The 14,249-nt window shown below is 46.6% G+C and overlaps 1 protein-coding gene across 1 annotated transcript in view; it reads left to right on the plus strand.

Moving 5' to 3' along the window:
• Window positions 1–14,249, plus strand: part of LOC122221959 — a 55,049-nt gene that overhangs the window by 2,597 nt on the left and 38,203 nt on the right. The window contains exons 2-4 of the mRNA XM_042941848.1: window positions 895–1,190; window positions 3,149–3,643; window positions 4,157–4,374. Coding sequence (XP_042797782.1) covers window positions 987–1,190; window positions 3,149–3,643; window positions 4,157–4,165 — 708 coding nt within the window. The 5' untranslated portion in view covers window positions 895–986 and the 3' untranslated portion in view covers window positions 4,166–4,374. The remainder of the gene's footprint in view (window positions 1–894; window positions 1,191–3,148; window positions 3,644–4,156; window positions 4,375–14,249) is intronic.

Here is a 14,249-nt window from a genome sequence, read left to right on the forward strand (position 1 = left end):
GTGGGTTCGAGCCCCGCGTCGGGCTCTGTGCTGACAGCTCGGAGCCTGGAGCCTGTTTCAGATTCTGTGTCTCCCTCTCTCTCTGCTCCTCCCCTGTTCATGCTCTGTCTCTCTCTGTCTCAAAAATAAATAAACGTTAAAAAAAAAATTTTTTTTAACAACAACAACAACAACAACAAAAAAGAAATCTCCCTCTTAGGGGCGCCTGGATGGCTCTGTCAGTTAAGTGTCTGACTTCGGCTCAGATCCCGAGCTCACGTTTGGTGAGTTGGTTCGATGTCAGCATAGAGCCTGCTTCGGATCCTCTGTCTTATTCTCTCTGCCCCTCCCCAACTCAGGCACACCTGCGCTCTCTCTCTCTCTCTCTCTCTCTCAAAAATAAATAAAGATTTAAAAAAATTAAAATAGAAATCTCCCTCTTAATAAAGCGGAACACACACTTTGCAACAAACATATTTTAGAGCTGATTTGATTAATTCATTTGAAAACCAGAGCTCTGGGCAGTTAGTTGCTTCTAGAAACATTTGTTTTTGAATATAACATCTTTGGCAAGACAAAAAGATAAACAGAAATGATGCGGCTTCTTAGAGAAAGACAATGTTCCACTCATTTTCTCTCCGAGGAAGCTTGCTATATATTTTTTTCCTCATGTCAGAAATACATGGAGTGTCTTTTCACAGAGAAATACCATACTTCCAAAATGGCTCTTGTCTTCATGGGGCTGATAATCTAGGCAGGAAATAGAGTACAACACAGGGCCAAGTTGGAGCGTGTGGTTAAGGAGTAGTTCAGACGAATCCCCCACCGTCTGCATTGGATTCCAGTTTTTGATTTTTCCTTCTTTTTTTCCAAATTCCTTTTTTTTTAAATCTTCCCCCCTTTCCTAATTCCCAGCTGCTGAGGAGGAGACGCTCTGACCTCATCTGTGCTGGCAACAATCAAAGCCCATTGTGCTGCTTGTTGGGTGTGCCTGTCCTGCCCTGAGAATGTGGCAGCTGGTTGGCCATTGTGGACAGAGAAGAGCTACTATCACTTATCTTGACAGGCTGCTTTTCTGTGATGTGGGCAACCCCCAGGCCCCGCTTCACAGGATAAGAGAGGAGCACCGGTTTGTAGTGGGAAGGCCTACGTGGGGGTGTCAGAGCTACCCTCACCTCTGGAAGCCTGTCTCCTCACTGGGACCAGGACAGGTGGGTTCTGAAAGCCCTTCTAGTCCTTTAGGGGGGTGGAGTAGTTTGAACCGTAAGTAAAAAGCCCCAGTTGTAATAAGCTTCCCATTCTTTTTTTTTTTTTTTTTTCATGTTCATTTATTTTTGAGAGAGTGAGAGAGAGCGCAAGAAGGGAAGGGGCAGAGAGAGAGGGGGACAGAGGATCTCAAGTGGGGTCTGTGCTGACAGCAGTGAGCCTGATGGGGGGCTTGAACTCACGAACCAAAGATCACGACCTGAGCTGAAGTCGGATGCTCAACTGACTGAGCCACGTAGCAGCCTCAGCTTGGCATTCTTTTAAAGAATGGCAGGTACATTTGTCCTTGGTGAAATTTAGAAACCTTTCTAGGGATCAAACCTGCAACTCACTTGTCAGCCCAGGCCAATTGAAGAAACGCTTAGCACCTACCATGTATAAAGCGCTGTGCTAGCTGGGGACACAGAGAGAACCAGTCTCCGTCTGGGCCCTTTGGCCTAGGGAGGCACTGAGGTAAGGAAGAAACAATCAGGTCTAACTAAACTTTATCATTTTCATTGCTCTTAAATTTTAGAATAAAGTTTCCTTATTTTAATTCTTCTGCAATAAAGTAAACTTATATATTAATATGTACATAATTATTATTAATCTAAGCACACTTGAATTCCACACTTCAGAATTGAATTATAAAGCACAGTCTTATTAATGCAAAAAGAAAATGGACGGGGATGCTGACGGATTTAGTTACCTTTTATAAATGCTGAATTGGCTTCTTGAATTAAAATAATCATATGTGTCTCTTGAAAAGATATTTACACTGACAGGTTATAAATGCTAACTAAATTCCTTTCAGACCAAGCAGCCAGGCCCTTAGACTGGAGGCATTTAATTTAGGAGAGGTGAAGTTTAAGATTAATTAATCATTTTAAGTTATTTTTTTTACATTATTTATAATGCTTTAGTAAGTGCTCCAAAGAAGAGCCAAAGTCTTCTTTTTGCAAGGAGCGTCTATTTGTGTTTTCAAATCTGTTATTCAGAAGCTGTGCCTTCGGTAAATTTGGATGTTGTGTCTTCCTGGGAGTACTTACCACTGTTTTGTGCACAGTTTGATTTTGATTTCCAAGGTTCCAGGTGTGTTTGTGTAATTTGGATTAGAGACACTGTTTAGGGCCATGAAGACCTTTTGCTGTAGGTGCCACAACTCCTTCCTTTTAGGCATTTCCTTTCATTTGACTTTTCTTACTTGAAATCCTATTTGCCTTACATTTTTTTTCATCCAGTCAGCATCCTCTGGTTTAAGGTAGTTGAGAAGCAGGTTATTCCCGCTAGCATTTACAGCATGTACACAGGAGGCAGTAAAGCAGATAGGAGAGAGCAGTGCCTTTTCCAGCACAGTCACTTAGAGGCTCTGTTAAGTTCCTTAACAATAACACGGAAATCATAATACCGCTTCATGGAGGTGTTGGAGAGATTACATAAGATTATATGCATAAAGTGTCTGCAGGATGCACAGTGCTCAGGGACCAAGTAAACGATAATAATTAAATCCCGGTGGTCTTTGATTTTGTAATTTTGGCCTAATATTCCTGCCAAATATCTATATTCACATACTGTCATTACACTTAATAGATTGCCTCAATACCTGAAATCACACAAAAATTAACCGTGCAAAACGTATATTGATAGCCCTATATTAATAACTCTTATTTAGTGCTTAAATAATTCTGTTTTCCTGACATTTTTTAACTCCTCTGAAAATGTAGGCGCCCCTCGTACATGCCCCCAGAGTAGGGCAGAGCGTCTCTATCTGCTCAAAGCATTACTGGAATCTAGTTCCTGCACGCGCGTGTGCGCAGCAGAATGGATTTTATACTTTAAAGGGACTAATAAAAAGACCAAAATGCTTTGCAAATGAAGTGATGGCGATTTAAAAAGAACAGCCACTATTTGTCTCGGTTTTCAGACCTCCTGTTTGAAAGGGCTGTGCCTGGATTTGACGCCCAGACTTGAAAGTTCCCTGAACCAAGAGAACCATGTGCGAAACACATCAAGGGACTCAGGCTTCCCAAAAACCCAACTTCATTGTTTTTCTTGGAGGTGGAGAGAGCTGCTGTTCAGAAAAATTTCCAAGGTTTCTGTGATTTGTTATGAATTGAAGGTCGTTCCCTGGATCACATTCGTAGGAGGCACCGGAGTCCGCCCGACGGTCAACGTGGAAGCAGATGTGAGCTGGCAATTGTGCAGCGGCGGAGAGAAAACACTCATTTGGTTTGCCTCCTTGGGTTTCACTTTGCGCCTCTCCAGACTGTCTTCTCCCCGATTTCCACTAGAGGGCGCCGAGCCCCCAGCTGTGCAGGCTCTCCAAGTAGGGGTCTTTTCTGATCCTGGTCCCAGGGGCCTGCTGCAGAGACTCCAGAGGATTCTGGATCCAGTTTGGGGTTCAGGGTTCCCTCAAAAGGTGATCCTTCGACTCCCTGGAGAGGGTGGGGACCTGTGAGAGCCTTATACTTCAGGACTGGGATTTCGGAAACCCCAATGAAGGCTTTCTTTTTTGATCTTCTCTGTTTCAAAAGGGCACTGGCAGAGATGAATTATGTTGGATCCCAGGTCTCTGGGGACTCTACTTCCTGAACCCCGATTGCCAGGCCCCTGCAAACACATATGTGCTTATGGGAGCACTAGACTGGAATATTTGAAACCAGAACTCCAGAAAATCCACAACAGATGTTTTCCCTGAAAGACACAGGCTCTCTATCACTGAGCCCCCGGGGTCTCCCTGCCCCCTGCCAGCCATGCTCCTGCATTGGCATTGTGTGGGTGAGGGGGATCACGCCTGACTTAAAATTCTAATGGACAGGTCAGTGCTTCCTGGGGCTGTAAGTAGGCTCCCTCTCAGCATGCTCTGTAAGCAGGAAGGTATGATGAATGTCTACCAACCCTGTCCTGCCTGCCGCATTCTTTGTTTCTCCAGGTTGTTTGAGGACCTAATTTTGAGCGACCTGCCCCTGTTGAAATTACTTCTGCCACTTTGGAACGTCTGCTGAGAATAACCAGGATCCGCATTTCCACTGTACTTTGTGCCTCACAACATACTTTTGCGGGTACTGTGCCATCGGATACTTCCGCGACCGTAAGGCATGACTCCTCTCCTTCCCACCTCACGGATGAGAACAACAAGGTCCAGAACGAGTAAGCGCTGGCCCTGAGACTTGAACTCACATCATGTGATTCAAAAGGGATTGCTCCTATTTTGGGGGGGTCTTGGCAATATTAAGAATTCATTTGGGTTTGACTCCAGGGAAACCCTTCAGACTCCGCGAGCTTCACCTGGGTGTGCATTATCAGGAAATTAGGACATTCCCTCCAGACACTCTTCAGAAAATGGCAGCACGTATTTTTCCTGGACTGGTTGAAGGGCATCCTTTCTTAGGGCAGCGGGATGGACTGGACAAGCCCTGGAGGTGGCTTCTAGCCGTTCTGTTCTGCGGAACAAAGCATCCAGAAATAGACGAATCGGTCCCTTTTACCCCAGTAACATTTGTGGCTAACTGTATGAAAACAGGCCATTTCCAGTCTAATTCATAACTACCGTAGAGTCGTTTTAGGAGGTGCTCATCTCAGTAATAGATTCAAAAATTCTCTCCGGCTTAAGACCTCATTGTTCTGGAGCACGGCGGCTGTCCCGCGTGAAGCATGCAGTTCTCCCCGTGGCCACAGGGTGGCGGGGTGACCTTAAGCTTCTTCCTCGCCTTTGGACAGGAAACGCAGCTCTCATCAAAATGAGCAAAATGGAGCAACTCGGAGCGGGTTCAGAGTGACATACACTTCACGTTTATAACCCCTTAAAAAGGGAGCGGCAAGCGCTCTGTTTCCAGAATGTCAGCGATGGGAGGTAGTGAGGAGAGGGGATGCTGGGTTCTGAGACAGTAGAAGAGGCTCGTAGTGTGGAGGGCCAGGTCTACTGCAGCCCCTGGCCGGGTTACCTGGCCGAGGCCGAGGGGGCTGTGCCCTGCGGAAGCCCACCGTTGGGCCTTCCAAAACTATTGCTGTTCCCCTTCTCTGTCTCGGAACCTTCTTTCCTGGGGCTCTGCTTTTATAGATTGTTTGTCCCCAGGATGTACTCGTTATGTCTTAAAGGGGTGCTTTGTGCTGTATAAGTTGGGGAGGGGGGTGATGCACCCTCCAATGGGCAACAACCCCTTTCTGAGCCTCAAATTGAGACATAGGCTTCTGACATGAGGGGCCGTATTTTGGGGGAACGGTGAGGAGATATTTAAATGTGGATTCTGGGTTGTACAGGCACCTCCCACCCACACACGGTGGAAGCCTGGAGAGACTTGAGGGAGCGTTTACTGCTTGCCTACTGTGGGCATCATGACGCAGGTGCGAGCTCCCGTGGGGCCAATGCGGACCCTACTAGGTGCCGACGGTAGGCGGATTGGGCAGGAGCCTGACCCACCCTACTGATGCCCACATGGAAACTGTGAGCTTTCACCTCCCGCACTTCTGCCAAAGCCCTGGATGCCGCCGTGTGGAGACAGCAGAGCTTTAGTGTCATTAGCTCTAGTCTTCTTAGCCGGCCTGGCAGAAGCGATGTTGAATTTCAACGTGGGAAGTTTCCAAGCACATCTTGAGGGATGCAGGAGCCTCTAACACTTTTCTGTAGATGTGATTAATATTCCTTTCCTCAAATTTGAGACCCACGGGTGGGTGTTTGTGTATCAGACACACGCACACATAATACACACATGCCTCGGAATGGGGAGGCATTGCCGTTCAGGTTTCAAGACGGAGGCTGCGTGTAATAGCTTCTTTCCTCCTTCTGGATTCGCTTTCGCTTCAATATTTATGTCATTCACTTGTTAATCTTTTACAGGTATTCTCAGAACACCTACTGTGTGCCAGGCAAATTAAAATGAGTCAGAGTCAAGCTTATTTTTAGAAAAAGACAGACCCCAGGGAATCCATCCTTTTTTTTGGTAGGGAAAAGGCAGGACTGAGCCGTGTGGCTGAGAACGCGGGTCTGGAGCTGCCGCCTGGGCGGGAATCCTGGCGCAGGTGCTCCCTGTCTGTGTGTTGTTTCGCTCAGTTTCCTCATCCTCATATGTGGGTAATGGTAGGACCCACAACACTCTGTTGTCAGGAGCAAATGAACGAGTAAGGGGCTCTGTACCATGCACGTGGAAAGAACACAATACACACAGAGCCCTTACTCTTCGTCTTTTCTCCTTGTGAACTAAAGCTCCCCAGGATCCTCGTTAGGCTGAGATCTCTCCTGTGCTTATGGACCAGCTAACATGGAGACTGAGGGTGAACTGGACCCGGCTGTTTCTGTTTTGGGAGCTGGGGGCAGCTGAGGAGGCCTGTCATCGCGGCCAGCAGGGAAGAAGCAGGTGGTGACGGAATGAGCTCAGTGATGAGCCATCGCTCTGGCGAGTGGGGCAGGGGGGTGAAGACGGGCGACCCCTGCTGTGGCCTGGACTCTGATCGAGGTGACTGCCTGGGAGTCACCATCCTCCTGAGACATCACTTGCCGATCTTTACACAAACTGAAGTCCCTTAAGGAGACTGTGACCCTCAGAAACAAAGAAAGACCCTTCTTCGGTCAAGAGGATTCTAGGGCATCAGGAGATCACCTTTAGAGACAGTCCAAGCTCTGGTTTCTGAGGGATCCCCCAGGTCATGGAGCCCCTGTGTCACCTTTTAGGGCTCAGTGATCACGGCACAGCTCCATCCATGATGGTGCCCATGGGGCAAGGCACCCCTGACAAGGTAGTGTCTACACATTTTAGTCTGGTCTTTCTAGAGTTGTGGCTTCACCCTGGTTCTTCCAACCTCATTCCTGAAGATGTGTGGAAGGAGCCATGTGCATTCGTCCCCAAGCCTTGAGTCCCCTGGATCAAGAATGAGTGACCCCAAGCTCTCAGGATGGGGGGGGGGCAGCTCCTGTCAGGGAGGCTCCAAAAGGCTGTGAGCTGAGATCCACTGGGGGGCTTCAGGCTGCCCTAAAACCAGGCCCGCAGTGGCTAATGGGCAGGTGTGGTGGAATTGTGGGTAGCTCGGTGACACCTCGGTGCCACTCAAGGGGGTGCTTTGTAAGTGTCTTCTGGGAGAGCGATGGGGAGAGGGCATGAGAGCAAGAAGGCCCAACACCAGGCCCCAGAGGGGGGATGAGATACCATAGGAGGGGTGAAGCTGGGGATCTGAGGTTCTTTGTTAGCCAGGTGACCTTGAGTAGGCTATTTCACCTTGTGGGGCCTCACTTTTCAAACCTATAAAACAGGAAGAAAAAATTTTGCCTCCATCACTAGGCTGGATCAACACGAGTCCAGCTGCTGTGTGCAGGTGGCCGTTCTCCTTGAACAGAGGCTTCTGCTCTGGGACTGGCCTGTCTGCAGTGCCCATCCAGGCATTCCTGGGGTGCCCCCTGCCTGCCTCCGGCTCCGTCTGTCCCAGGTGAGGAGCACTTGGGCTGTCCGCAGCCCATCCGTCCTCATCACATGACCAACATGTGCCCTTTCAGGAGCTAGGTCCAGGTCAGGCTCGAAGTCATCAAGCTCTGACCTCACCAAACTTCCTCCTTCGTCACTCTGCCTTCCACTTGTGCTGTGCTCCCTGACGCTGAGGTCCCTGTGGGGCACCTCACCTTTGCTGACACCCTTTCCTTCACCCAAACCCTCAGGTTCCTCAGTCTCCAGGACTGGTTGCATTCAGCTGACGGGGCAACACAGGCTTCATGGTGGTAACACCATAACCTCCCATCCCCTCCCACCCTCAATCCAAAGTGCTCTCTCTGCAGTGCCTCGAAGTTGGCATAAAGAACAATATTTGAGCCCCATGGCAGGGCCAAAGGGCTGGAAATTCCTCTTATCCTAGGCTGTTTGGGCAGCTTTACCCTAGTGTCAGTTTTGCTGCTGTGATTCCCCCTCATCCACCTCCATTTGAGCTTATGGCAAGGACACTTACAGTGTCCCCTCTCCCTGCACTCCTCCCCACACCCCCATGCCCCCAGCACCCAAACTGCTGGTCCCCCTGCAGGCCCCACTGACATGGACAGTACAGTAGATCCGGGAGGGTTCGGGGTTTGCAGCATGACTAAGATATGTTGCCATTGACAAGATGCTCATAGGCTGAGTGGGGGAGACAGCCTGGCTTTAGATCTGGCCTCATTCTTGCATCTGTAAGATGGATTCAGGCAGGTGCCTCAGGTGAGCAATACCAACCATCCTGGGTGTTCCTCACATCCGCTGATGCCAGGCCGTCATGTGTCCCCATTGACAAGCATATACTGAGCACTTCCTAGGTTCCCAGTACTGCCTGGGGTGCTGGGGGGAACTTTTAGCAAACAGAGCTATTTGCCTCATGGAGCTTCTGGTTTCGTGGAGAAACAGAGGAAACGTAAAACGACATAAATTGTTATGTCTATCAAAGTGGTGATAATTACTTAATTGTTACCTTTGCTTCTGCCCTTGGCATGCCAGGTGCTGCTACTTCTGGGAAAGATCTAGATTGTCTGCTGTGGATGAGACCTCATTTGCTTATTCTGATGTTTTCATGCAGTCCTTCTCCGCCAGAGTTCCTCATGGAAACCACAGAACACAGAACATGATCTTAGTGACAATTTTCTCAGCTCTGCCAAGGATTGTTCAGAACTAGGACCACTTTGGATGCAGACGAGAGGAGCAAATTCACTACATACAATGGATGTCTTAGGGCACTGGGCTTTTATTCCCCCCTCCGCTTCTTTGTGACAAGTTTTCCATTTTTCATCCTCTGAACATTGGTTTCTCTCGCTTCCTGCCTCTTCTGAAACTTTTGTTTTTTAATCCCCCTTCTTGGATTATTTCCTCTATCCTTTATCCTCCTGAACACAGAGGAAGAAACAGAAATACGGAGCAGAGGTACTTTCATTAGTGATGGGTGATGGTTCTTGATTTGAAAATCTACACGCAGAGGGGTGGGATCTAAGACAAAAATTGTTGCCATAGGTAGCCAAACAGGACTTTTTTCAGGTTAACCATTAAGAAAAAAAATGAAATCCACTCATTTCATGCTCCTCCCTCCACAGCAGCTGACTTTTCTAATAGAATAGGGTTCTCCTGGATTAGGGGGAAAACAGGGCAAATGAGAAGCTGGGCAGAAGGAGGTGCTCTGCTGATGGTGGTGGGATTTGCAGACTGAGTGCGAGAATAAGAGGCTCTGGTTATGAGCAGGAGTCCCTGGGGCCACTGTTATATCGTTTTCCCCCTGTCTTTTCCCTAGACCCCTGGCTCCTTTTTTCAAGGGTATGAACCCCATTCAGTGTGGGCAGAGGCTGTGGTCCCTATTCACTGCGGTCTGGGGTCTCTCTAACCCTGGGTGGAGCACTTGGAGGACAAGGAGAAAAGTAGGACTTCCTCCTAAAAGTGCCCAGCCCAGCTGTGACTTTGATTCTGAAAGAAGGCCTTGCAGGTTGAAGACAATGATTTGTTATTGTTACTGTTTAATATTCATCAAATGCTTGTAATGTGTTGGACGACATTGAAAAAGATTTGTGGTGGGTAAAATTAAACTGAGCTCAGAACTGGCCTGCTGCCTCCAGGTCTGGCAGGCCAAGTTCTGGTTTCTTCTGCTTGTCCACAAGAATGACCTCAACCAACCAGGAATGGGAAGCCACCACCACCATAGCCCTGCTGATAATTCTCCTTTAAAAAGGCATGAATTCCTATAATCTTTCCTGCCTTGGGTTACAGAAGGGGGTGATGCTATGGTTACCTTCAAGAATGAAAGATCCAGGGATGTAAGGTGACCCAAAAAAGTGGCAAAGCAAATCAGTGTGAATGACATCTTTGAGCCAAATCTACAACATCAGCAAAGCTGGGCTTCAGTTTTCTCCCCTTTCCCCTGGTTTGGATGCTGCCTCTGTAAGACATGTGGACTCCTCTTACTCCTCCCGCCTCAAGACCACCTGCCAGGAAATGATTATGTATGCTCATTTGAACTAAAGAATGTTAGAGAGAGCAAATAGGCCAAAAATGGAGTCACTTATGCTAAGCCCCATGTCACCAAGCTGAGACTTAACACTGCACTTAATTACAGTTTCAGTCTCCCCCTGGGAATCTTAAACCAGTCAGTCTGGAATTACCTGGTCTGCACTAGTGAGGTAATCTTCCTGAGACACCCCTGAAGCTCCCTGAAGGAAAGTGATCTTGCCACAACCAGTTCACTCTTTGCTGGTAATACTTCCTTGTCCCACTCTCTTCTGCCTGCACAGATTGGGTTGGAATGACACTAGGCTACCCACCAACCTCATGAAAGTGTCCATGATACAAGGTAAACTGTAAAACACCACACAATCCCCAAGCCAATGGCACATCCCTCTTAGGTATTATTTGGCTCCAAGGTACCCAGGGCCTAGTGAAAGAAATGTGATCCTTAAGTTCTCAAGATTTGAGTGTGCTATTTTCTGTTATACTTGCTTATTTTATGTCCAAGAACTGTGGTTCTAGAAACTAAAAGTATCTACAAAAAGGCAAAATCTTAACTAAAAACAACTTAAAATACAATGACCATTATGGGGAGTGTTCCAATCAGACAAGATCATTCTTTTAAGACATGCACTTGAAAGCAAGGATTGCTGGGTTAAACAGACAGAATAGGATACCTATTTTAATTGGTATTCACAAGCTTCCAAAAGGCTTCAAGATTTCAAAATAGCTTTTTCTGAAAGATTCATTGCAAAAGCTAATGAAAAATTAAAGACACAAGAGGTACCTAAAACAAAAGACTGCAAGGCTGACATGACTCCTACTGCTTCTCTCTCTCCTCTTTTACCTGTGTCCTCATTCCAGTTATCCTCTGTATGAATTGTCTTTCCATTCTGAACAGATTACACAACCATAAACAGAAGTCTACCAAGTTAATGACCTTACAGATATCCCTGATATTTACCTTTGAAGAAGCACTCCCAGGATGTGCTCTGGGACTCTTGAGGGATTTTCTGGTAAACCTCTGTGTTATTCCCTTAAACAGCCAAAGGAAACTAAAATTAAAATTACGGGAAAATGTTCTGGCAGATAACAGAGCCTACAGATGGGGTCCTGGGAAAACTGGCAAAAACCAGGAAAGGGTAAGTGTTCTTACCATAATCTCTGCCTGTAGTTTCTACTCAAGGCAAGAAAATAAAATTTCCTGTGATTCCTTCCTTTCCAAATCCAGACCCCTTGGCTATTAATCCTTTCTTTCCCAGTAACAGCCATTACCTTCTCATTTGTCTTGTTTCGTGTCCTGATAATTTGGCTTTGTAATGGTCAGATTGGAAGCCCCAAAATATGGCCAGACAGAAATGTGGTTTGCACCCCATTTGTGGCAGTCTATGTGTAGACAGAAATATGGGTTGAACTCCATGTGTGGCTGGGGTCCTACCTGCCAGCCCTCATGGGAATTGTCAAAGTCTTGCTTGCTTCTGGTTATCTTTGGGAGTGGCTCTGGATCCTAGGAGTAGTACCTTTTATACCCTCTTTGGGCTTGCCTATTACATCCACGGCAGGTTATTTAGTATTTCCAGGAATATTTACTGTTTGTCTTGACTGAGATCTAAGGTGTTTGAAAGGATTTTTTTTAAGTACCTCTGTGGTCAAAGGTTGGCCAAATTGGAAGCTGATTTTCAGAGCCTGATAGAAATTTTTTTAGGTCTTCTCTCCTAAACTAAATGTACCTGGGGCCAGGAGGGAGGAGCACCTTCTGAAATCTTTTTGAAGGGATTTACTAAGAGATTCCAAAGCACAGCTATAAATCCAGAACATAGAAATAATGTGGTTTGATAGGCAGATCAGCTCCTTGGTGTAATTTTGGCTGCAGCTTAACTCTTTGAGTAATTAAAAGCAACTGGCATTATCTTACAAATCTTTGCAAAACAAGAAATACAGCTCTAGAAACAATTTAAAATCCACTTATTTTTTTGTCCAGTCCCAGAAATTCCCCTGTTTATCTCAAAAAGCTTGTAAGTATTGTAAAAATTCTGACCTTAGGAAACAAAATCCCTTCTTGAAGCTACTGGCATTCTTTTCCCATGCCTTTGAGATGTAAGTGTTCTACCTGGTCTTCTCCAGAAACTCTTATCTAGGTCACCTCTTTGAAATGGAATTTCAGGGAGGAAACTCTCAATGGAAGGAAAACAAAGAAGGGAAAGGTGATTTGCAACTTTGGTGAATGAAAACTCTTAACTGTGCTATGGCCACTGAACAGGGAAACTTAAATTATTCCTTCTGCCAGAAACACAACTGGGATCTAACTTCTTTTATAACCAGTGCTCTTTGTATTAGTTTACCTGATTCATTGCCAGAACTTCAGAATGAAATCTGCATCTCTGTTTGTGTCTGTCTGTAGATTTATGTGTGTCTCCATATTTATATGTTATAAATGTGTGATATTTTTCTACCTCCAGATTATATTGCTAAATTAATTTATCAAAGAATTCTATTTAATTGATTCAAAGATATCTAGGAGTGCCTGGGTGGCTCATATGTTAAGTGTCTGACTCTTGAATTCCACTCAAGTCATGACCCCAGGGTTGTGCGATCAAGCCCCACGTTGGGCTCCATGCTGAATGTAGAGCCTGCTTAAGATTTTCTCTCGCTGCTCCTCCCCCTCCCCACTTGCTCTTTCTCTCTCTAAAATAAAATAAAATAAAATAAAATAAAATCTAATTAATAGGTAGGAGGGGCCAAGGTGCTTAACCATTACTCTGTAGCATTATATGTACCACACTTGGGATGGTTTCCCATGGCCGGTGGGTTCAGCCCTAGCTGAATATTAGAGTCCTTTGTTTAGTGGGGAGGGTGCTTTTAAACCATACCAATGACTGGGTCCCTTTCCTGAGATCCACATTTAATTGGTTTGGTGGGAGAGAAGGAAGAGGATTGTGTTTAGAACACTCCCCATGTGACTGCCATGAGAAAGCAGAATTGAGAACCCCTCCTAATGAGGAAGGCCAGAGAGAAGGGCAGCAGACATAGGGGAAGAGGTGAGGGAGGCTTTCAGGAAGATTTTCTCCAAGGACTGAAAGGGTGGTGGCTGTGACTGTGCTTATTAAAGAAACTTGATCCTGAGTTCTGGGAAGTAGTACAAATGAATTAACTCTGTTCTCAGGGAAGAGAGGGTATGGAGTGGCTGACTCAGAGGGTAGCCCTGAAAGGTAGTTAGTTCAGAGAGACCAGAAATTTGGGACTATTCCAGCAGCCCTCAGGGCCCGATCTTTGTTTTTCTTCCACCACCCCCCACCACCACCACCACATAGTGGCTGGTTTGACTGGAAGAGCCATTTGCCATGAGCACTGAGGTGCCATCGAGGAGGACCCTGGGAGGGGAGAGAACACGGCATAGGGAAGACCAGGGAAAGAGAATATGAACACCTGGAATTGTGCCACCAGCATGAGAATCCTTCCATAGCATGGAGCAATGGGTCCAGGTCTCAGGAGTTAGAGTTACTCTCTCCGTGGTTTCCCTCCCAGGGCATGCTGCCCATGCCTCCACTAGATGAATCCCAACAGGCCAAGGTTGGTTGTTCCCCATTCTGTCTTCATCAGCACTGTAAGGGCACCTGACAGTTCAGGAGTAGATCTTGTTCATCTGTGTAATTGGGTGTGTTTAGAACACTCCTCATGTGACTGCAGTGACTGCAACCCCAGTGCTTAACGCAAAGCCCAGACATAAAAGTGTCCAAAAGGATGACCAACTACCCTAGCTTGCGCGAGACTGAAGGGATGTCCAGAGATGGAACTTTTAATGCCAACATGGAGAGAGCCTCGGAAAACTGGGATGGGTTGATCACTTTAGTGCCCACTGACACCTCAAAAGCAAGACCCCAAACTGGTGAGTTCTAAGCCTTCAAAGCTGCCTTGGATAGTGTTGGCATAGCCCGTCTGGAGAGCAGCTGTCTTCACAAAGGATGTCTCTGACATGGCATGACGACTCTACCAAGGTCACTGATCTCACCAATTATTTCCTGTTTGTTCTGACACGTGGAAAATAAGTGATACCAACTATATGGATAATGAAGGAGGAAGAAGGGGAAACAACATCTT

Source organism: Panthera leo, chromosome B3 (assembly GCF_018350215.1).
Source record: "Panthera leo isolate Ple1 chromosome B3, P.leo_Ple1_pat1.1, whole genome shotgun sequence".
Taxonomy (NCBI): domain Eukaryota; kingdom Metazoa; phylum Chordata; class Mammalia; order Carnivora; family Felidae; genus Panthera; species Panthera leo.